Source organism: Coccinella septempunctata, chromosome 3, assembly GCF_907165205.1.
Source record: "Coccinella septempunctata chromosome 3, icCocSept1.1, whole genome shotgun sequence".
Classification (NCBI taxonomy): Eukaryota; Metazoa; Arthropoda; class Insecta; order Coleoptera; family Coccinellidae; genus Coccinella; species Coccinella septempunctata.
In genome coordinates, this window is record NC_058191.1 from 22,012,348 (window position 1) to 22,036,888 (window position 24,541).

Genomic DNA, 24,541 nt, shown 5'->3' on the forward strand with positions numbered 1-24,541 from the left:
TTTTTCATTTATGGTTTCCAGTTTCTTATCCACTTTCTCTGTAAGTTGACTTACCACATCGTTACAATTTTCCTCAATCTGGTCCATTTCCTCATTCAACTTACAAGAATTCTCGTCGATTTTCTCATTTTATTTACAAGAGTTCTCGTCCATTTTCTCATTTAATTTTCGAGAATTTTCTTCCGTTTGGACCTCTTGTTCATTCAACCTACAAAAGTTCTTGTCCATTTTCTCATTTAATTTTCGATAATTTTCTTCCATTCTTTCGTTCATTTTACTCAAAAAGTCTATTATCTCTTGAGTCTCCATAGCGTTTTGTAGTCTTTTGGCCACTGGCATGAACCCGAAATAACCGAAAATATTTATTTAATTCGAGCGATGTTAAACCTCACACGTGACAGCAATGTACCTAACGCTTGCACTGTGAACTGTACTGTCCTGCTCCTCCGTTGGGCTTATACAGGGTGATTCTTGATTAAACGTAAAAGAATTTTTTGGCCGATGAGGCTTCGTTTCCGAGTTTTTGGACATTTATGTTTCTGTATGCAACCAATTAAATTTATAAATAACAGTAAGCCTAGAAATAAATGAGATGAATGTCACCTGGTGACAGAACACCTATTGTTTGCCAATTCAAAAGTTGATTTGCTGGTTTAGTCCTTCTGTTAAACATGCAGTTTTCAAACGAAGAATATGCAGATTAGTTATTTTTTTGGATGGTTTTTGTGATGGCAACGCTGCAACGCATTAAAAGCTTGTCGGTACTTGCAGTTTTTGAAAAACAATCTCGATAATTTGCTAGAAGATTTTCCTTTGTATTTGGTATACAATCGTTTGTGGTATAAGCACGATGGAGCTCCACCGCATATTGGACGAAATGTTGTCGCCTGGTTAAAACAAAATTTCAATGGTAGATGGATTGCTCGGCGTGGTCAGTTGCTATGACCAGCGAGATTACCTGATTTGAATCCTTTGCATTATTTTGTATGAGGTCATTCGAAACAACAAGTTTACGCAGTGGATATTAATGATAAAGAATAATTAATGAAACGAATTATTAATGCAGTGGAATCCACTCAAAATAGGCAAAACATGCGATTAGTGTACAATTCCCTTATTCTGCGTTGCCAAGCATGCATCGATGCTAATGGTGGCATTTTTGTACATTTGATTCAATTTTTTCTGTATTTTTATCAGCTATTAAAGTTTAAAATTGATGACATGCAGAAATTTTGAACACATATCTCGGAAGCAAGGCAATATCCAAAAATTTTATTTTACTTTTTTCGCTAAGAACAGCAGCCAGCATACGTTCGTCAATTTTTTTGCCTCGAGTTCTGAATCACCCTGTATAGGCGCCGGAAACATTCCCGTGCTTTCGCGATCCTTCTAGAAGGAAGCGGGCGACAGGGCCGGACTGGTTACAATAATAAAGATAAAAGAATAAGGGAGATGAATATGGAGTTTACATATAAACCTACTTGTAGTGATTGTTCAACTTTTTATATAGGGAAAATTTCAGATAATAATATTAGAAGACAGAAAACGTTTCATAAAAGGCTCTAAAAAAATCTTTTAAAAAGTTTGGAAATCAATGAATTTAAGTTATCCCCGGATTTACTCAACGATCAGATTGACCTCAATAAATCCCCATTACTGAATTTATTATGAATAAAAAATAAATTATATTTTAATGTTGAAAAAATAGTTAAAAATAAAAAACTTTGTTGAAATTTGAGGGTAGATGATAGTTTTCGATAACATCTAGCAATAAAGATCGATTCCGATTGCTACCTACCTGTTAATTTCTCTTTAGAGAAAAACCGTAAACGTTTTAACGTTTACGGTTATTACCATTATTAGCTCTAGTCTAATTTGCTCCTGCCCCAAATTGCTCCGAATGTTCCGGAAACTATCATTACCCCCTTAAATTCTTAGGAGTAGAGTCAAATGCTTGTTTATATATTTTTGTTTCGGTATCAAATATTTCAGTCTATACCTTCATCCACCTGAAGATGGATAGCGAAACACGTGTCGTGGTTTAAAAACTCGTAACTGTTGTGAAAATCGTATAATTTGTTTCAAGTGTAATTATGGATTTTCATGAATTATCGGCCACATCGATTCAATATTTATCATAGGACATTATATAGAAAGGCGAAAACCGAAATGCGACTCGTCTTGCCAAAATGCTGCTTCGCATTTCACCCCTAACGCCGGCCCTGCTTCTCCCGATAAGTGAAATTCCTAATCTAAGAACGGCTGCAATGGCCGTAATGATCCGTTAATTTTTATAGCACGTTTGTCCATCCGAACGCGAGAATCTTTCAAATCGCCTCGTCTCGATCTGCTCAGAGATCTGCAGATACATTATTCTCGTACGAGGAAGTCATTTATCAAACCTGTTTTTTAGCAATCTTACCTAGCCAAAGTGGCCGTATCAAAGGTAAGCTATGCTCACCATTACAGACTGTGGGATATATAAAAAGGAAATACCAATTTCAGAGTTGTCAGGTCCAAAAATGTATATGCCCCAGTATGGGAAGAATTTCTCTTCTCGCTATATTGCCCAGAATGTGATTTGAATTTCACCAGATTTTTATTTTTTATTACCTAAGTGCTAAAAAAAAGAAGACTTTTGAAAGAAGAGAATGGCAATTTTTCTATCTGATTCGAATGCCCGTTTTCATCAACGATCCCTAAACAAGACCCTATCTAAGTATTCCTTAGCTTTAGGGAGTACCTAACACTACCCTTAATATAAATTCGTTTTCACCGTAAGAAGGTACACTTTGTTGGGGAATACTCATCTAGGGAATGGATAGGAGCTCGTAGCTACGAATTTTGGTTACAAGGGTACAGACGTAATGGTTCACCGAATCGCAAGATTTCTTATGTCTTGCAAACAGATTTCCGTTTATATTCTCCTGAAATATTCCACTGTCTTGTGCCCTATATTCATTGTTTCCCTGTAATAAATCAAAAAGAAATGTATTTCGTATCAGATTTCAACAGTATTTCGAAAACATAAGGATCTGTGCTCGTGACATTGACCTGTCGTTGTAGTTTGACGTTAAAAATATCAATTTTTTTTGAGAGAAATTACGCAAGCATCTGGCTTTTAAATCCGAATAATCATGAAAAAAGAAAATACAAGTGAGCTTTTATAGAATACATAGTACTCCGCTCTACACATACACTCCTACATAACACTGGATTATGTGATCTATCTAAAAACAGAAAGTTGAAGTGGATATCTTCGAAAAATAATTCAAATTCATTTCATAATAAAGTTCAGTACACACCAAATTTCTGGCAGAATCTTGACAAAGAAGTTAGATCAAAAAAGGAGTTACCTCGGGAGTTACCTATATGAAATATTCAAAATGGAAAGATTCATGAGAAGAAAATATGTATTCCAGAATGTGCTCATGTTTTTAAATAATGTGAAGATTGAAAGATGAGAATAAAACAATTTGGTATATTTTTTCTTGGATTGAATGCTACATTGAGAAACACTCTTGAAGCATATCTCAACAACAGTTGAAGTGTTTTTATGTGAAGTGTTAATGTCGATTACACAACTTTCAGTACTCTCCTCAAGCATATCAATAAAAAATTCTGATTTCTATATATTGTTCAATATTTTTTCCCAAATATTCAATTTCCTATTGATAATAATGCACTCAACTTTGTTTCTATAGAAAGAAATATTCTTCTAAATAAAATAGTTCCGTACTATTTAGTTTTTTTTTTATTAATACACATAAAGACAGAAACATAAATCCAATATTCCCTTTGCGTTGATAGTCATACAAATCATTCTATATGGTGCCAGCGAACATCCTCCTCGAGATATAAGGAATCGCCAAATTCCAACATGACTGCATTTTTTCATAAACTTCCATTGTATATGTTCAAAATTTTTCACACAATTTCAACACAACTGCTTCTATTGATTCCTAAGAACAAGCTCTGCTTTATGGTATTCGAGCGATTTCGACTCTTGAAAGCTCTCAAATATCATTGTTCATTTGCTAGAAATTGGTGTCCAGAAGTTATCACTGTGAAGCGGTTTTTAGTTCAATCACTTCCCAAACAACCGTGTCTCCAAATAAATACACAAATCTCAAACCAACCCATCAAAATTTGATGATTGGGATTTCGAAGAGCGATCATTTCCACAAATTCACGACTAACATTAATCCATTTCTCAAAAAAAATTCTTTTTGCGTATCGTAGACATGTCAAAATCCGCTGTCACTTTATTAGAGATTCGATAGGGGATCGACTTTCGGGCATTTATAATTTAGGGTGTCCCCTAGCACTTAAGAGTTCCCTAAACGTTGGTGAAAACGAAATTGTAGCTAAGAGTCTCTTAAATGGGCTTAGGTATTCATTAAAATTTAGGGATCGGTGGTGAAAACGGGCATAAGGTGGTCAAAGGCAATACTTATAAAATATCATAATGCTATCGTGTTTTCTGAGTGAAATAAAGAGTAACTCATTATGTGTAGACGTCACCATAGAGCTACTGGGTATTCATTCATCATCATATAATTGGGCATTTCGGATGGCATCACTTGAAGAGCAAATAAAAATAATAAACATTTATGATCACAAAGTTTCAAATTGTATCTACTTGTTGTACTACTTGTCAATACCCAGTCAACCAGTTTCAGTCACAGGGAAGTTGTTGGGAATTACCACTGTGGAAATGCGACTTCCCTATGTTGATTTAAAAAATGCCACCGAAGTACTTATTGGCGAGTACTTAATGTTCGCAACATCGCATATCGCGGGTAATCACCCAGTACACATTGTAGGTCTAAAAAAAGCACCATAGACAGCAACATTGCGACATCGCATGTTGAGAGTTTTTGGAACAGTTATTTGATAGAATAAACTGCCGTATCCTCTATTGAAGCTATATTCATAATAAATTTAATAATTATTACCATCGTGGCAAACAATGGCCCAAGTTACAATTTGTCCAATTTTGTCCACCTTTTTTCAATCGTCCAGGCGCCGTCCGACAGATATATATGGAAAATGGAGTTTTTCTCGTGCATTTTCTGAACAAACCCCTGGCGGAAACGTATTTTTAATGAAAAAGATTGTTTTTCGAAAGTAGGTCCACTTTCATTTACCCAACTATTTTAGTTGTCCTCCCACAGAACTATAGAAAACTTCGTAAAGTGTGAAGTTAGCACTCCCGAATTCAAATTTTGTAACCAAAATGTCAGTTTGTTTGTCTACCGTAAGTCCATGTTTATCCTCCTTTTTTTATCCTTTGTCCAGCACCGTTTGAGGAATATTGAAAAAGAAGCACACCCAATTTGCGAAAATGTATATTTTCAATGATATAGATCGTTTGTCCAACGTAAGTCCACCCAATTATTCCATTTGACTACCCACAGAATCATAGAAATCACAATCTTTCAAAATTCTTCCGCAAAAATCAGGTAAAAAAATTGTTTTTATTCAATACAATCACTTTAGAATAATTTAGAGTTGAAATTTGGCAGAAAAGTGATGACCATAAGGGGCTCAAAAAAAACAACTCTTGTAATATTTTGCATCGAAACTTTATGCGCCTATATTTTCCTATTCAAAAAATTGATTTAATAAGACAGACTCAATCTGCAACTTTTTTATGTCTTCTTGGCTTTTTATCATAAAGTTGTTAATTGTCAATTTTATAACAAAAATACAAAATACTGCTCATACTCTTTCCCAATAAATTCATAGAGAGGTTATCATTTATTTAAAAAAATCAAGTAAGCTGCTGTGAAATGTAGTCTTATGACAAATAGTTGTATTGTCCAGATTTCTAGACAGTTTTATAATGACTTCAAACATTTTCAACTAAATAAAACTTTATCGGAAGAAGGGCTGTAACTTGGTGTGTGCTCAACAAAAAGTCATATGAGAGACCCCCCTAAATTTTTGCTAAATAATCACCCTTCGAAATCTTTCGCATCAATTCAGAAACACCCTGAATATCTTAGATGTACCTACTAAATTCAATTCAATGCTTCTATCTATGGGGGTGATGTTTCTACTATCGAGTCGAATCCGTTTAGAATTTTGAGTTTCTTTCGTTTGGCACTTCTTCGAAAATGAATCGAAATTAAAAAAATAATATTTCTTTTGAGAAAATAGGTGAGATCCTGTATAAAATCTGAAAGGATATCGGCTGTTTTACTCTAGAGTAAATGAGCTATAGATATTGACTGATACAAGCAAGAAGTAATAAGGAAGGAGGAACCTTCACCATTTTGGAGCTAGATATATTTGAGCATTTCTAACGCTAGAGGAAATTTTCAGGTTGCGTTGCAGCACATAAATATAGCTTGCAAAAAACTTTATGCTTTCGAGAAAATTCTAGAAATTAGAAGCGTTTTCCACAAATAAAAAATCGAAACCACATAGGTAGAAAGCACACTAACATACTACGTTTTTTCACACTTTTCTCTCAATAAAATCAGAATTCCTATTGACCTCATCATGAAAACACCTAAACAAATATAGTGAGTCACATCAAACTATTTATGGTGTATTCTTATTCTCAATTTTCACGTCATATCTTATGGACTATAATTATTCGTATATCTGAGTTAAGTCGTACATTCCCATCTCTATTGTAATGAAATTTCCGATTTTCGGAATCAATGCTGTTTCATAGAACTTTGCAAATACTCAACAAATTATTTAGGTACCTAACGACACATATTCCAACACCATCAAATATCAAACACCTCTTCACTTATCAAATAAAAAACATGATTGGCATATACGCGCGCTGACAGAATACGTAAACGACAGGAATCCACGGCGAGAACTCCGACGTTTCGAGCAGGACTGAAACTGAAAAGCAGCTATCGCTGAAGTAAGATCAAGTACCAGGCCTGCTGCATCAACATCGTAGGTCTGTTTTATATCAGAGCTACTGTGATGGGATTTTCGTCGGAAAAATATCGCAATCCATTCTACGCAGTGGTGAATCTCTACGAGTCCATTCACCTGAAGCGGGATGACGCCTAATAAGACAAGTGAATACTTAACTATGCAAACTTGAATCCGGCGACCGAGTTTCATCATAGCTACTAACATGAATACCCACATAACCATTTGTTTCATTGCAGAAATTTATTAGAATTATAATATTTTCTAAAAAATTTTTTTGACTTTCATTATTCCCAGAGATTGCTTGGAATTTTATGCAGTATCAAAATATTCATCGATAGGTTCTTGTGAATTAAGTTCCAATCATGTCCCTCTCTTCTAGTATCTCCTTGCTCCACATTTAAATTTTTCTGAATAGATTCTTCCATGAGGACAAACAATGAAAATAAATTAAATTGGGGGGTAATTGATGGTCAGGGTTTCTTTCATTATGTTTATGTGGTCACCAATGTTATTGCGTTTCTGATGTTATCGTCCACACTTTTTAATATTGTTTCATTGCTTTGGAAGGAAATATTACTTCATATTATTTTTATTGTGAAATATGACGTTTCATCACTTCCAGGACTTTTTCAAGTAGGTAGGTTAACCTATCTAATATTAATAATTATTGTGACCGTAGGTACTTGATCTTTTTTATGGATTCGACGTTATTGTGACTATTGTATAAATTAATGTACCTAATTTGTAACTTGTTTTCTTATTTTTAGTACCTATAGGTAATAACGTCGAATCCATAAAAAAAGATCAAGTACCTACGGTTACAATAATTATTCATTAGTGTTACAATAAAATATATAGGAGACATCAGAACAAAAACGTGGGTTCTGCTTTAAGTTGTTCAGGTGTTGTTCAGATGACTGTCACGCTTTCCATCTTTTAATTCCAGATTAATGTGTTTCATACGAATCCAAATACTTATATGATTTTCTTACATTTTTTTGTTGTTATTTGTTTATATTCATCATTCAACTTTTATGTCTTTCAGAAACATCTTTCGACAATTTGTGCGTCCTCTTCATTTCAGTAAAAGGTGATTTTTGTAGCACAGTATCGAAAATAATAATTTCAAGTTCTCTCGATGAATCAAATCAATTCCAAGTTGACATTTGACGGGTGTGAAAGTTGTTCGACTCATATCACCTATAAGTTAATATAAAGTAGTTGAAAATTGCCCGTTACAAAGGTGCAAGAATCGGCAGAAATAGATAGGCCGTGAAAGAATAACGATGAGTAGTCATTATTATTTCCATGTATTCTCCATTTATACTTATATTAATATACAAGGCGGGCAAAATTGGTAATGGTAATTGGTAATAAACTACAACTATTTAACTCAACGAGATAGAGGAAAATGAATGTGCCATTCATGTGGTCATTTTTCGAGAAACACATTCTCATGCAAGAAGAAATCGCCAAAATTTGATATGGTAGGTACATAATAATAATAAGAATATTTTTGCTATATCAAATTTTGGCGATTTCTTCATGCATGAGAATGTGTTTTATTTTTTTAACCGGAAACGGTGTTTCGTACAGCAAAAAGTCAGGAGACCGAATTTGCTCCAAATTGAATAAGGATTAAAATAGTAATTTTTATTGTCGGAAAAACCAGTGGCGTATCATTTTTCTATCTGAAAATATTCAGTCTCGCTGTAGTACGGACGCCACTGGTAGAATAGAAAAGAAATGATATTATGCAAAAAGTGCTCCTTGACGCTCAAAATCAATGTCTCAAATTCCATAAAAATATTTCAAGCAGTGTGCGAGTTATAAATAAAAAACATTTAGGGCTTATTTTTGATGTAGAATACGTGGTTAAAATTTCTTGGTTACGATCTGGACCACCCTGTATTTCCCCATTCAAATTACCTTCACATATATGTGATAGGCTAAAACACCATCTTCATTCAACGCTACCCATTCATTTTTCATTGCTGTATCCCGTTACCGGTAATAAATCTACAATAAGACAAAAAAAGGTGGGAACAGACTTATAATTTTTTAGGGCTAAGTGCGACTCTGTGCCCTCCTGTGACTGAAGAGACCACAGATCCTTCCACACTCCGGGCATGGATAGTCACACTACACATATACTAAAACCAAATCGCCCTTGTTGAATTCCGTTATCCATAAGTTGGCGAGGATTCTCGTCAGGCCAATAATGGTGATTTTATCGGTTCACTATTCCATTACTGCCAGTATATGTCTCATCAGTCCAAATAATTGATCTATAGAAATTTTCATTCTCAGAACATTTATTCATGTACCTCTGGCAAAATTGAATTCTTCTTTTATAATCAGAGACTTGGAGTCTATGAATTTTACGATACTTGTATGGTTTGAATTTGTTCCGTTTCAGAATATGCGAGGCAGTTCTGCGAGGGATTCCAATTTCCATATATTTGGTTTTATAGTCACAGCCCCAAAAATTTCTTCTGTATCATCTTGGTTGTTTTTTTCATATTTACTCGAACGTGGCTTCTTGAAAGAACCAAACACAGTTAACTTATCTGCCAACTGTTTAAAATACTTAACATTCGGTTGATTACGTTTGGGTTAAAGATGGAAATATGCATCACTTGCTGCCCTATTATCCTGAGTATGACATCAGATTAGGCCAAAGAAACTATTTCTTTATATTCATCGCATTTGAGTTAATATAAATAACCAAATTTAGGGAAGGAGAAATATGTCTTAACTGTTAGTGAACAATTATTAATTAGAAAACAATCTAATTAAGAATAAATTATTCGATATAACTATATACATAGTATTGTTAATAGTTAAGAAATCAAATATTTATTATTAAATAAATCAATCAGGAGTACTACGGTGTGGTATTTAATTTATTTATGTCAAAAACCAAGCGCTTTCGGTCTAAAACAAGACCATCATCAGGGTTTTCCTAGAAGGGTGAAAGAGGTTGTATAATACAAACAAATACATAGATAAAGTAGTTACCCGTCTAGGACACTATCGCAATTGTCGGCGAGTAAGTAAAGGCATCGCAACAATAAATCAGGTACATTCAAAATGGTAAAACTAAAACTTCAGAAATATATAAAAATCATATCAACGACGCAATTAAGGAGATCATAGACAATCATAAGAATGACATAAATGTAGTAATGACATGAATATCATAAACTCGAGAAACCCCGAGAAAGACAGGAAAGAAACATCTCAACTATCAGCATATTGTTAAATGTGTCGACCGTAGGGTGACCTGAAATAAATATGGTCATAGGCGTAGTGGTCAAGGGGAATCTCGAAATCATTACAAATTAAAATTAAAATTAAAATTAAATATTAAAATTTTCAAATCAATTACATTATATTAAAATTGGGACACAATGCGGGAACGAACACACAAAAGGACACCTACATGACAAGGACCTCAAGAGTTACATCAAACTCTTAAATAAAGGAGTGAAACTATTATTCAAATTTAAGTTCACCTGAGTGTTTACACAATTCGTATTTGAACTCAACTCACGTAATATCTCGATATCTTCTAAAAGGTTCATCTTAATGCTATATCTATTTGCTGTAAGTCTGTGGAGGATCTTGGAGTTATAGTTGGGGCTGAATGAATGGCCCGTGAAATTTAGATGGTGACCAAATGCCGATGACTGAGGCCTATTTAAGTGCTCTTTTATTCTAACTTCCAATCTTCTTCTTGTCTGTCCAACGTATGAAACATCACAATCGTTACATCCCAACCTATATACCTATGCCGCTACAATGCAAACTTTTCACTCTATCTTTGGAATTACATAGAATATTTCCCAGGATGGAGGAATTAGAAAAGGAGATCTTCACCCCATCACAAGAAGCCTCAAGTATGCATGAAATGGCGTTAGAAAAATGTCCTAAGTAGGGAAGAGAGAAGTATCTCCGATTCAAGTCAGGAGGCCTAGAACAATAGGCCAAATCTTGTCTTTTTCTGGACAATATGTTGTTACGGAGCCGATCCACTAAATCGGGGTTGTAACCATTCTTATAGGCTATTTGTTTAATTATGTTGAATTCCTTTAATAGGTTTTCTTCAGAGAGGGGCACACTGAGGGCTCTGTGGATGTAGCAACGTAAAGACGCCAATTTATGACTATTAGGATGATGGGAATATGCCGGAATGATGTAGTCTGTTTGTGTGGGCTTCCTGTATATTTCAAAATCGAGAAAACCGCTATTTGGTCTGGAGATGGAGAGGTCCAGAAAATTGATCTTCCTATCAACTTCCAATTCAAGGGTGAAATTAATGTTGGGGTGAATGTCATCAATGAAGTTGAGTAAGGTGTGGGCATCATCAGGGGAACCATCCAGTATGACAAAGATATCATCGACGTATCTGTACCAGCGGACTATACGTGTCCATCTGCTTAGGATAATTGTCTCAAATTTTCTCTCAAGAAAGCGGTCAGCTAAAAAGGGGGATAGAGGACAGCCCATGGCTAATCCTTCAATTTGTCTGTATACTGTTTCGTTGAAGACGAAGAAATCCTGGGACAGAGCAAACTTCAGCAAGGTAAGTATGTCAGTCAGATCAGATTCAGGGACATTGAATTCACGGAGAAGCTCAGCGACGAGAGGAACACAATCGTTCCTTGGGACAGAAGTGAACAAGTTACAAACATCAAAGGAAAGTAGGAAGTAACTATCCTTCATCTCAACATTGCATAACTTATTGGCAAAGTCAACTGAGTTCAGGACAGAATATTTAGGTTTATAATTACATAGTTAATCTCTTTATAAGGCCATTCAGAAAGGAAGACAGGTCGTACGTCGGGGTATTGGAGAAGGAGACTACTGGTCTGATTGGTATGTCAGCTTTGTGGATCTTAGGTAATCCGTATAGCCTAGGCATAGCTGGGTTACAGGGTAAAATGTTTCTTTTGTTGTGTTGAGTGAGAAAATTCTCTAGGCCTCCTGACTTGAATCGGAGATACTTCTCTCTTCCCTACTTAGGACATTTTTCTAACGCCATTTCATGCATACTTGAGGCTTCTTGTGATGGGGTGAAGATCTCCTTTTCTAATTCCTCCATCCTGGGAAATATTCTATGTAATTCCAAAGATAGAGTGAAAAGTTTGCATTGTAGCGGCATATATAGGTTGGGATGTAACGATTGTGATGTTTCATACGTTGGACAGACAAGAAGAAGATTGGAAGTTAGAATAAAAAAGCACTTAAATAGGCCTCAGTCATCGGCATTTGGTCACCATCTAAATTTCACGGGCCATTCATTCAGCCCCAACCATAACTCCAAGATCCTCCACAGACTTACAGCAAATAGATATAGCATTAAGATGAACCTTTTAGAAGATATCGAGATATTACGTGAGTTGAGTTCAAATACGAATTGTGTAAACACTCTGGTCGAACTTAAATTTGAATAATAGTTTCACTCCTTTATTTAAGAGTTTGATGTAACTCTTGAGGTCCTTGTCATGTAGGTGTCCTTTTGTGTGTTCGTTCCCGCATTGTGTCCCAATTTTAATGTAATGTAATTGACTTGAAAATTTTAATATTTAATTTTAATTTTAATTTTAATTTGTAATGATTTCGAGATTCCCCTTGACCACTATACGCCTATGACCATATTTATTTCAGGTCACCCTACGGTCGACACATTTAACAATATGCTGATAGTTGAGATGTTTCTTTCATGTCTTTCTCGGGGTTTCTCGAGGTTATGATATTCATGTCATTACTACATTTATGTCATTCTTATGATTGTCTATGATCTCCTTAATTGCGTCGTTGATATGATTTTTATGTATTTCTGAAGTTTTAGTTTTACCATTTTGAATGTACCTGATTTATTGTTGCGATGCCTTTACTTACTCGCCGACAATTGCGATAGTGTCCTAGACGGGTAACTACTTTATCTATGTATTTGTTTGTATTATACAACCTCTTTCACCCTTCTAGGAAAACCCTGATGATGGTCTTGTTTTAGACCGAAAGCGCTTGGTTTTTGACATAAATAAATTAAATACCACACCGTAGTACTCCTGATTGATTTATTTCATAATTTATCCTCTGGTGTGCACAGCCATCCCCATAGCAAATATTTATTGTTATTGTCATATATTGTACAGTTAATAAGATTTTTTGTGTCGAATAAATAATATAATAATTTGAAATATATTACTCTAACAGTAAAAACTCATTTCTTTCTATTGGACTGAGAGTAAATTACCTTTAAAATATATTAATTTGAATATTACATAATGTTTCATAACTGTTACCCATCATTATTTTATGGTTCATAAGATATTGGGTGTAAAATAAAAATCTAGTGCAGTACGAACAAAATATATTCATATTCATAAATAATGAGCAGAACAAAAACATACATGATAACAAAAAATATATACATATGTATTTATATAACAAAATTAAAAAGTTCAGTCAAACAATATAATATATTTTTTTATTTCCCAATGCATTTAAATATTTATACACAGGCTTATTAACAGGTATTTATGAAAAAACTAAATAATCATTCATCCTCTGTTTTAAAACTTAAAACTGATTAATAATTATAAATATGCTAACGCTACAAGAAACTTTCGGTGATTTCGTCCACCGCTATTACTATACCAATGTTATTTATTGATCAGCAAAATTGATTATTTTTGCATTGCCTCTCCTGGAGAGGGGGGGGGGCATAGAATAGAATATTCCCACTTTTCATTTTAGAAAATCTGGCAGCCCTAATCATTCCTGAGAAAAACTTGGTACTATTTTTCGTGAGCTAAACATTACAGGTTTCGAAAATATTATGATATTTAGTATCGAAATATAATTTATATTTTTCTATTATGAATCAATGCAATTTTACTTGAATTTTCCTTTAGAAAACATGAAAAATCTATATTATTCACAACAATAAAACCCCTCCTTTTCATGAGAGAGTTTGAATTGAAATACTGAAAAGTTATAGATACGACCTGCCCCAACGTCTTTGCTTCATTTGGGGAATCCCATAAATCGTTTCGAGAATTTACCGGTGGGAATGCTCACGCTCACGTGATCTCTGTACGTGATGACTCTACAAATGATTGAGAATTTGTCTTAAACTGTTGAAAATTAATTAAATTTTGAAAATTTTATTTAGCGTGCTTATATTCTAGAAGAAATTGAAATGGATTTTCAATCAAATCGAATGAAAATTAAATCGACTCGAATAGCATCAGGTATCTAATAATTCATGAATTATATGAAATTTTAATAAACACATTATTCAAAATAAAGGAATATTACCTTTGAATTTTTTCACGATGGTTTCATCACAACCCCATTACTTTAAAATGTCTTCCATTTCACGGAAAATTAATATTCTGGATTGTGATGAAAAACATTTCTGATGCAATCCTATAAATTCATTAAAAGAATAGCTCACTTCATTTTGGGATCCATCAGTTGAACACAACTATTAGAATCACACACTAACCTGTCGAGACTTGTTGAGTCTATAATCTGTTGATATTCTAATTCTGAAATGTGGATCTTGTTGCTTGGGCATAGGGTAAACTAGGGTAGACTAAAAAGCGAAGTACCAACGGTCTTCTCGTTCTTCGCATCTTCGTAAACCGAACGACATCGGAAACGAACGAAGTGAACGGTTAAATAATATTTTTTAATCGTCAAGATGTTAGCTACAATTTTTCTCCAAAAGCTTCCTGGTTAAGAAATATAATTTACCAATAATCTTACATCTGCATGAAACCGTTTTTTTATATATAATTTACAGCGAAATTAATAAATAGTGAAATTCGTTGAATGATGATAAGTTTTGTTATTAATTGTTCATAAATATTGGGTTAAGAAATCGTAAAATTAAATATTAGTAATAATTTCTCTCAGTGCAGATACGAAATGTGTCTAATTGTTTTGACTGCAGGAGACTTCAAATGCCTCTATACTATGTTGATAAGTGGTCGCTGCCTCACTTTGTCTCACATAGTTCACCATCATCCTACCCTTATACTGAGTTCTTTCACAATTCTGGTTGTCATCAACTTGATTTTCGAACCACAAGGTACTGAACTGGTCAAACTCCCTCTCTTCTGGATCTCTTCACATTGCCTGATCTGTACTTAATATCTGACCTAAATTATATATCCCCTTTTATTAAGTCCAATTACCTAATACCTAGGTGCTAACCACGGAAGTTCGCTAACGAGCAAACTAAGATGATTATGGAGAATCCACTGAAACCTTGGATACACTTATAACGTATAATGAAGCGCAAGTTACGTCTCAGACCTTGTCGTCTCAGGATACCTGTGCCACAAGATAATCTAGTCGTAGCCGCAACCAAAGTTGCACTGACAGCGTTACCAGTGCAGCTTTTGAACACCTTCTAACGCAGCTCCTACAAAAAGATGGATCAGTCGAACAGGACAAAATTCGTATCCGGAGGTAAAATACCCTCCCATTCGGATCTCCGGGGGAGGGTGCCTGAGCGAGTGAATCATCGAACAAACACCAATGAAAAGCACATAGCTTTTGCAGCATGGAACGTCAGAACCTTGCTAGACAACCCCAAGGCCGACCGACCAGAGAGGCGTACTGCCCTAATCGATAAGGAACTGCAACGAACATCCATTGCAATAGTTGCTTTAAGCGAAACACGCTTTTCGGACGAAGGTAGCTTGGTAGAACAAGCGTATACTTTTTTCTGGAAAGGCTTGCCGGAAGGCGAAATCAGACAACATGGCGTAGGCTTTGCCATTAGAAACGACCTGGCCGCCAAACTTACCGAAAATCCAGTTGGTATCTCAGAACGTTTAATGACCCTACGTTTTCCTGCAGCGAATAACACGTTTGTGAACATCATTGCAGTATACGCACCCACTTTGAACTCCTCTGACAACTTAAAGGACACTTTTTACGAAACACTCGTTGCTACATTAAGTAAAATCCCAAAACGGGAACGAATTATTCTCCTTGGAGACTTCAACGCTAGAGTGGGCAGAGGTCAAGACTCAGAACTATGGCCGGGAATAATAGGGAAACACGGCACAGACAGCATCAATTCGAATGGAGAACGTCTGCTGGCTCTTTGTGCAGAACACAATCTGTGTATAACGAACACCTATTTTATTACGAGACCCAATTCAAGGGGGACCTGGCGCCACCCGCGCTCAGGGCATTGGCATACCCTCGACTATGTGATCGTGAGAAGGAAAGATCTGAAAGAGGTGTTGGTCACTAAACCCAGAGCAGATCTTGAGTGCTGGACTGATCATAGGCTGGTAATCTCGAGAATGAAAATCTCAATGCGCCCGAAATACCAACGCAAGCCGAAGTATCTAAGAGAGCGCCTTCAAATATCCAAACTACAAAACCCTTCTACAAAGGACAGATTGACAGCTGCCGTCAAAGATAGCCTAACACCACCGGATTATAACGACGACATTGAGACTCATTGGCTCCGTTTCAAGTCATCCCTTACAAATACAGCGAAAGAAATACTGGGCACAGAACGCTCCCGAAAATCCCCAGACTGGTTTGCCGACAGCAAAACTCATATCGCACCCCTTTTGGACGCAAAACACAAAGCGATGAAAACCGCAATTAACAAGCCTGGCGATGTTGCAGCCCAAATAGGTTTCATAAACATAAAACGCGAGGTCCGTCAAGAAATAAGAAAAATCAAGGACAGCTGGTGGAAAGAAAAAGCTAGGGAAATACAAGCTTACGCCGATAACCATGACTACAGGCGTTTTTTCGAAGCTATTAAAACTGTTTACGGTCCAAGCAGAAAAGTTAGCTTTCCTATAAGAGATGCTCATGGAGCTATTCTAACTGATGATAGAAAAATTCTCGAAAGATGGAAGGAGCATTACTCACAGGTCTTGAATCAAAATAACGACTCGGATTTATCCATTTTAGACCTGCTCCCCGCGTATAGTCCGATGACATCGCTTGATGACGAAATTTCAATGTCGGAAATGCTAAGAGCGCTTAAAAATATGAAAAATGATAAGTCACCTGGTCTAGACGGCATTCCGGCGGAGATATTCAAAGCCTTGGATGAGGACATTGTCAATAGTCTCCTAATACTATTCCGCAAGATCTGGGAACAGGGAGATGTGCCACAAGACTTCAGAGACGCTTTAGTTATCAACCTCTATAAGAACAAAGGCGATACGTCGAATTGCAACAATTACAGGGGCATATCGTTGCTTAATGTGGCCGGTAAAATTCTCTCGAAGATTATGGCTAATCGTCTGGTTCCACTCTTAGAGAAGCTTTTACCTGAATCCCAGTGCGGCTTTCGACCAAATCGAGGTACGGTGGACCTAATTTTTACACTGCGACAGCTACAAGAAAAGGCCCGTGAACAACAATCAAGGATTTATACAGCCTTCATCGATTTAAGCAAGGCATTCGACTCGGTGAATCGGAGAGCGCTATGGAAAATCATGGCACGTCTAGGAGTACCCGAAAAATTCCTAGCAGTGTGTAAAAGCCTTCATACCAACAACACCGCTAGAATACAGCATAATGGCTCTACAACCGACCATTTCTCAACCAACTCTGGAATAAAACAAGGCTGCGTATTAGCGCCTTTACTGTTCAATATTTTCGCCATAGCTGTATCGATAATTGCTGACATGAGCATGCCTGTAAGAGGTGTTGGGATAAGATTCAGATTTGATGGAGGCCTGTTTAACCTGAAGCGCCTCAGAGCAAAAACCCGTACCAAGTTTATCACGGAACTTCAATATGCAGACGACTGTTCACTCATCGCTAGCAGCTCAGAGGATCTACAGATAATGATGGACACCTATAAACATATATAAGTCCGCCAGAAAGCCTTCAAACAGATATCAGCCTGGACAATGAAACTCTAGAACAGGTCGAGCAGTTCAAATACTTGGGAACCTTCATAAATACTAGGGCTAACCTTGACACGGAAATACACAACCGTATCAATTCGGCATCACGGGCATTCTGGAAGCTGAAGGACAGAGTGTTCCAAAATCACGACCTCAATCTGAAGACCAAGACAGCTGTTTACAGAGCAGTGGTCCTCCCAACGCTTCTTTACGGAAGCGAAAGCTGGACTCCCTACAGGCGACATATTAGACAGTTTGAACAGACGCAGCAACGTCAACTAAGACAGATAATGCACATCAGATGGTTCCACAAAGTTTCGAATTCAGAAGTCTTGCAGCGCGCGAGTTGTACAACAATTGAGACTCAAGTAACGAGGGCCCGACTCAGATGGAGCGGCCACATTCTGAGGATGCAAGACACAAGACTCCCCAAAATAGCTCTATACGGCGAACTCACTGAGGGAGCCCGGAAACCAGGAGGCCAGTATAAGCGGTTTAAGGATACACTACATCAATCCCTAAAATCAGTTAATGCTAATCATAACTGGGAACAACTAGCGTTAGACAGGTCACAATGGAGGTCTTTGGTCCACAGTTATAATGGAGAATCGAGAAGGATACAGCGGCGGCCAGATCTGGTTGGAGACTATCCATGCCCTGAGTGTGGAAGGATCTGCAGGTCACGGTTGGGTCTCTTTAGTCACAGGAGGGCACACAGTCGCAACTAGCACTAAGAAGTTACAAGTCTGTTCGAATTTTTTTTTTTTTTTTCTTCTTCTTTTTGTAGATTTATTCCCGGTAACGGGATACAGCAATGAAAATGAATGAATGAATAATGAAGCGCAAGATTAAAGATGGCATTATAGCGTAGATTTGCTCGCAGTGGTTCGATCTTAGATCAACAAAATTACCGCTCTTCTTCCAACTTTGTGAGGGCATCTATAATAAAAGATGTTCCAAATTAAGTCGGCCCCATTGCTAACTTCGTTATTATTGGTGCTACAAATTCGGTTAAATGGGCATTTCGAGAGTCTTCAATATGGGGCGAATTAGATCACATCATTTGTACGTAAATTCAATATGTAATTTCGAAAAAATTCACAGCTCGACCTTGCATACTTTTAAACGCTTTTTTACGAACACTCAGTATGTGCTGAGGGCTTAAAATGAAGAAGAATTGAACAGAATTTCGAATAATTCAGAATTACGGCAAAGGACAATAAATACTATTACCGAAGAAATAAAAACAGGACCGCATTTCGAAAAAATGACATAAAATATTAATTCGTACGGCTCCTATTCCCTTGTGACAAGTGTGCCATGCAAAGTGAAAATTGGATTTCTTAGAATAAATTATATAGTTTTTCAGGGCAATCACGAAATTTCTGTGAGGTATGTAAAAAATATAGATTTTGGAGCTTGAATGAAAAATCATGATATTCTGAGTACTGCCCTGAAGATATTGGTATTTCATGCGCCGTTTGAAAGAGCATTCTGAAGTGGACAAACCCATAAAATTTGATCAAAATCGGACCTTGCCGTCCAGAGTTATGGCTATCGCAAATTTAGGCCAATATTCATGAATCACTCCGTATCTCCGAAACTAATAGCCTCAGGATACAAAAAAGCAAGTTTTCTGAAAGTCCTGGATGACCTGCATTCACCATTAGGTTATGGCCAACGACTCATGAAACAGCCTGTATATGTGCCGGTTCATAATATAAATATTGCTATTCATTATTCCAATGTTGTTGATAATTCCGAAGCTTTCATCCTTAAGAATCTTCTTATTTAGTCATGTGTTTCGTTACGATCCTATTCGCTCCGAGAATTTGCACGAATGGGATATTTCTGTTATTCAGTTTTTTTCTCAGAACTTTGCAAAATTTGTGGATAATTTCGGCGATGAAATGCTTATTGAATTTATATCTATAAAACAAGAAGACCTTGTATAAATGTGTCAGATCATGCATGAACTCCAAGGTCGGTATACGGTGAGAAGCTCTAGTGGTGATTCATTTGAGGACGCTCGCGAAACGGCCAACACATTGGCTAAGGTTTTCGCTTCATCTTACACCATCGGACCATCTGAAAGTGTTCCTGCTCCTGGAGTCCAGCGTTTTGGAGCTAAGCTATCTGAGGTATAGTATTTGATACTCAATTAATGAAAAATACCTCTCGGAAGTTAAGGTTGCTGCGACACCAGGTATCGATGGAGTTACTGCAGGCTTACTACAGCGTTGCGCCGATCACTAAAGTTATTTTCCATATCGAGTGATTGGCTTTCGGCATCACTAACCCCAATATTCAAGAAGAGCGAAAAACTATCGACCAATAAACATCCTTTCATTAGATTGAAAGGTCCTAGAGAGGATCATAAGCTACCACATCATTCACTTCTGCTCTGAATATGACGTCATTCATAATTAATAGAATGGTTTCCTACCCCGTCGTTCCCCAACTACCAAACTTCTATCTTGCCTTGCTGAGTCGGCCAATGCGCTGGAAACCCCGTCAATGCAGTTTACTTAGACTTTGCGAGGGCGTACCATCGAAACGTTTATTGCAATGTAAAAGGAGCTGTGATATCTGGTGTACCGCAAGGCTCTGTGCTGGGCCCAGTCCTATGTCTCCGCTACGTATCGGATTTACCAGCCCACATCAGGTCCCACTGTTGCTGTTTTTCGACGATGCCAAGCTTTTCAACCAGCCACACTTCTATCTATGACTATTGTTACCTCTTGCGGTTACCACCGATACTTGCATAATAAGACCTGACCACCGAAATATTTTTGAAGAAAACCGTTATATCATCATAGGGGGTCTTTACCGATTGATATTTTGACATTGTTTTCCACCGACCAGTCCCATATTTGTGACTAAAACCGTATATGTCCTTTGTTTTCGGAGTTCATATATTTTAGAATTCTTTCCGTTCAACCATACATTTTCTGACTTGAAAAAGGTCTTTCAACTTGTTCCGTTTTTCCTTCTCTTCAGTTGTTTCCATCTTTTTCCGAGCCAGCTGATTGACTGAACAATTTCAGTGTATCCAATGGGGAGATGAGTTACCCATAGTGGGGCAAATTTTCCGAGGAGAGGGGTACTCTTCGAGCCCTGCGCTAGAGTTCGAGAGCGAGGTCAGTTGGGATCTAGGTGCCAAGGAAATTGTGTAAGGTGTTTTACCGTGCAGTACAGTTAGAATTACGACAAGTTTGAAAGTTTAAGGCAAGTCACTCGTAGCATTTTCATCCCTTTCGGAGTGCATACTGGGAGTGACATTTTCACTATTTTCCGCTCTCTTTAGTCCGTTGGACTGGCTGAAAATACCTACCTACCGTTTAAACTTGAACTTGAACTAGTTATTGGAGGCTGTGTAGTGCCGGTTTCCGCGACTGCTCGTTCGTTCGATCGCGGTTGGGTCCCAGGAGGACTTGGTGTTCCTACCGTATTTTTGGTGATTATTTGGTTAATATAGCCGACTTCCGACCGAACAAGTTACAGGTTGACAGCTTCTTCCGACCTGCTGTCTGACTGGCAGCCATTTTGAAGGTCACAGAGAGAGAGAAAGAGAGAGAGGGACAGAGTGCACTACAATTGGACTGAGAACAGCCACCGTACCGATTTTCGCCGACAGAGGGAGTGACTTGCCAGGATTTCAAAAGTTAACCGTAATTACCGTCTGTTTCCACCGTATTTTCCTGGAGAGACCGTATTTCATCAATATCCTATAACATCGATGGATCATGCATATTATGACGTGATCCCACGTCACGTCAGAGTAATCTGTAGGCACCTCAACAGTCAATGCAGATCTCACCTGAAGCTCGATGTCTAAATCTGTAGAAATTGGATCCTATAGAAACATGATTCCATAGTAAATACCATTGAAAGCAGTTCCACTAAAATGTAAAGGATTAAGTGGGCATTCTATAGTTCGAGAATACAGAATCTGAAATATTCACAGGAAATGTCTCGTTTTTCCAATGGGATGACATTCATACACATTCGAGAATCGTACGCCTAGTCAGATTCCATTGCAACTGTGGTCGAATCGGCGAAATAGATCACTTTTCTCCGTCAAGGGATCGTAGTATTTTCTCACAAATCTGAAGTAGTGATCCAAAAATTTTCATTCAAAATAGGTTGGTGGTGTAAGGATCAAAAGTAAAAATTTTTTCAGGCTGTGTACACTTTCCTTATATTTTCAAGTTACTGTATAGATATATTATAATATATAATCTTTTTCTTGTGATATTTTTCTAATCAACAACTTATAATGTAGCTCGTGTTTGCTCTTTTATTATATTTACATTTTTTTTTGGTGTTCAAAATAATTGTCTTCTCATAACTTTTGTAGAGCCCTGAAGATGGAAAAATACATTTCCGAAACGTCGGCGAACTGACAGAGTATCATTCTCCTGCTTACTTTTGATCCTTGCACCACCAACCTATTTTGAATGTAGTATTTTCTGCTTTCCCTGCAAAACCTCTATCCGTCTAATAATCGAATACGCTGGACAAGTATTTGATGAAAATTCCCTTGTATCAGTTCAACGACAAGCTTGTTGTTCATTCCACACCCAGAGCATCTTGTGAGATACGATTGGACATATTAAGAATTCGCAGCTTTTTCGAACGTCGTGAAAGTGGATACGTAATATTAACATATAGAGCTGATGAGAACTTCAGAAACATATTCCAACAACCTGAGAGCTATCGTTTGAAGCTATGGCGGGAATCTTATGAGACGACACCACGCCAGAAATTTCTTTCCAATTGAACTGGAATAGGATACCATCCTCAGTTGTAGAAGCCCCTACCTGTCCACGTTGTCAGTTTCTTTTTTGTTACTTATTTCATTTTTTTTTTGGAATCTGAAGTTTCTGTTCAGTTGTTCAAATTTCAATTATTATTTGATATTTTCCTGGATTTACAGTTTCACCTCAACCCTTCTCAATGTTCAAAATAAATAAATAAATTCAAAAAGATAAACATTGATGAACAAACGCAAAATAAATGGATGATGTTGAAGATGCAAAACTTTTGAATCTATGTGCAATATACTGTACATTGCCTGGACCCCAGTATTCCATACATCGCCCAAAATACCACAACTTTACACATTGCTGCTAACTCAGATAAATAATGATATATAGATATAGATAATAACTTGCTGAAAGAATGATTTTCTAAATGATCATAACTTGAAACAAAATTGAAGTGGAAGCTTTGTGAAACTGGGCATGAGTCTTCTCTCATCTTTGTATAATAGTTTCAGCTTCGTTTTATTCGAAATTAAGGTCTACTGGATGCTTAAGAAAAATATAATATTGTATAATTTCAGTAAAAGCGACTTACCTCTGTGGGGTAATCAGCATCTTCATCGCCACTGAACGAACATGTTGAACAATCCGACAACTTTTGATACGTGTCCGGATTGGAACCGTAAAGATTCAAGTTGCTGTAGGAACTGTGCAGGCTAGAATCGGGGGAAGAACTGTTTTCTCTGTGCTTATTTCTGATGTATTCGATATCTTCCAGTGTAATCCCCATGGGATCATCGGAATAGTCACTGACCACAACGGATGGTGTTCTCCAATATCTGCAAGAATGAAAAATTTATCTCATTAAGAATCAATTAGCACGCATATCATCCGCTGATATGAATATTATGTGTAATGGTTTGAATCGAACTAGCCACTTTGGCAATTGCCGAGCCTCCGACAGGAAGAACATTCCATCGAAGAATGCTGACTATGATTCCGGCCTCATAAGAGCTGTCCGATTTCGATGAAATTGACGGAACCTAATTAAATACAAGTAGCAGATGAGACAGCCTGTCTCCGACTATAGTAGGAGCATCTCAGTATTATTATGTACAGGGTGATTAAATGGCAGCTCTGTAACCGTAAGAGCTTGGCACATTTCTGACCTCGATTTTCAAAAGATGGAAACGTAGAAACTTACATATGAGGATGCAGAAACTTTACCTCCTCCTTCACAAACTCATTAAATTCCACAATATAACCTACGTTTCTTGTGAGAAAGAATTTCCAAAGACTGTTGATCTTTATTTCGGAAACTGAAAATAACTTCTCACTTTTGAACTTACTGTTTATAACTGGCATGGGAAAAATTTTGATTATGCAGTTGATAATTGCAGTTTTAGGTCTAACTGAAATATAAAAGAACAAATCTGGGTCAGCTGGCGACTGAAGTTAGGTTAGGATGAAAACTAACATCCTGGTCACAAAAAAAAACCATATTTTTGTTTTGTCGTTCAGGATGTTTATCTTTTGGTCTCAACAAAGTCGATATTGAATTTCAATACAAGGAATAGAATTCGAATTTCGCGCTACTCAATTACAAAGCAGAAAACTGTTAATCAGTTTTTCTGTATTGACAATACGTTTTGAGCGCCATCTGATTTTCATGTGTGTTTTCACTGACCAAAATTGTAATCGGTTTTCAGTGCTAGAGATATGAGGGCGTTTTCTATCTTTCTACTTCATAATCTTTGATTTGGCTGTTTTGCGAAGATGGACCTTATCGACTTGAGGAAACGCAAGGGAGTGATTTCGAATTTTTGAAAATTCACAATTCATCTCGATATGTTGCGCCCTAATGTGGGTTACGGGTCGTGCTACGGGATATGGAGAAGGAGGTACATAGGCTCCTCCTGAAATTATAAGAAACGACAACAGGCG

General features: G+C 36.8%; 1 protein-coding gene across 4 annotated transcripts in view; it reads right to left on the bottom strand.

Annotated features, from left to right (window-relative positions):
- Positions 1-24,541, bottom strand: part of LOC123310129 (inositol-trisphosphate 3-kinase B) — a 219,010-nt gene that overhangs the window by 128,966 nt on the left and 65,503 nt on the right. For all 4 annotated transcript variants that reach the window (XM_044893524.1, XM_044893523.1, XM_044893522.1 and 1 more), the window contains exon 4: positions 23,193-23,436. In XM_044893524.1, the coding sequence (XP_044749459.1) occupies positions 23,193-23,436 (244 nt within the window). The remainder of the gene's footprint in view (positions 1-23,192; positions 23,437-24,541) is intronic.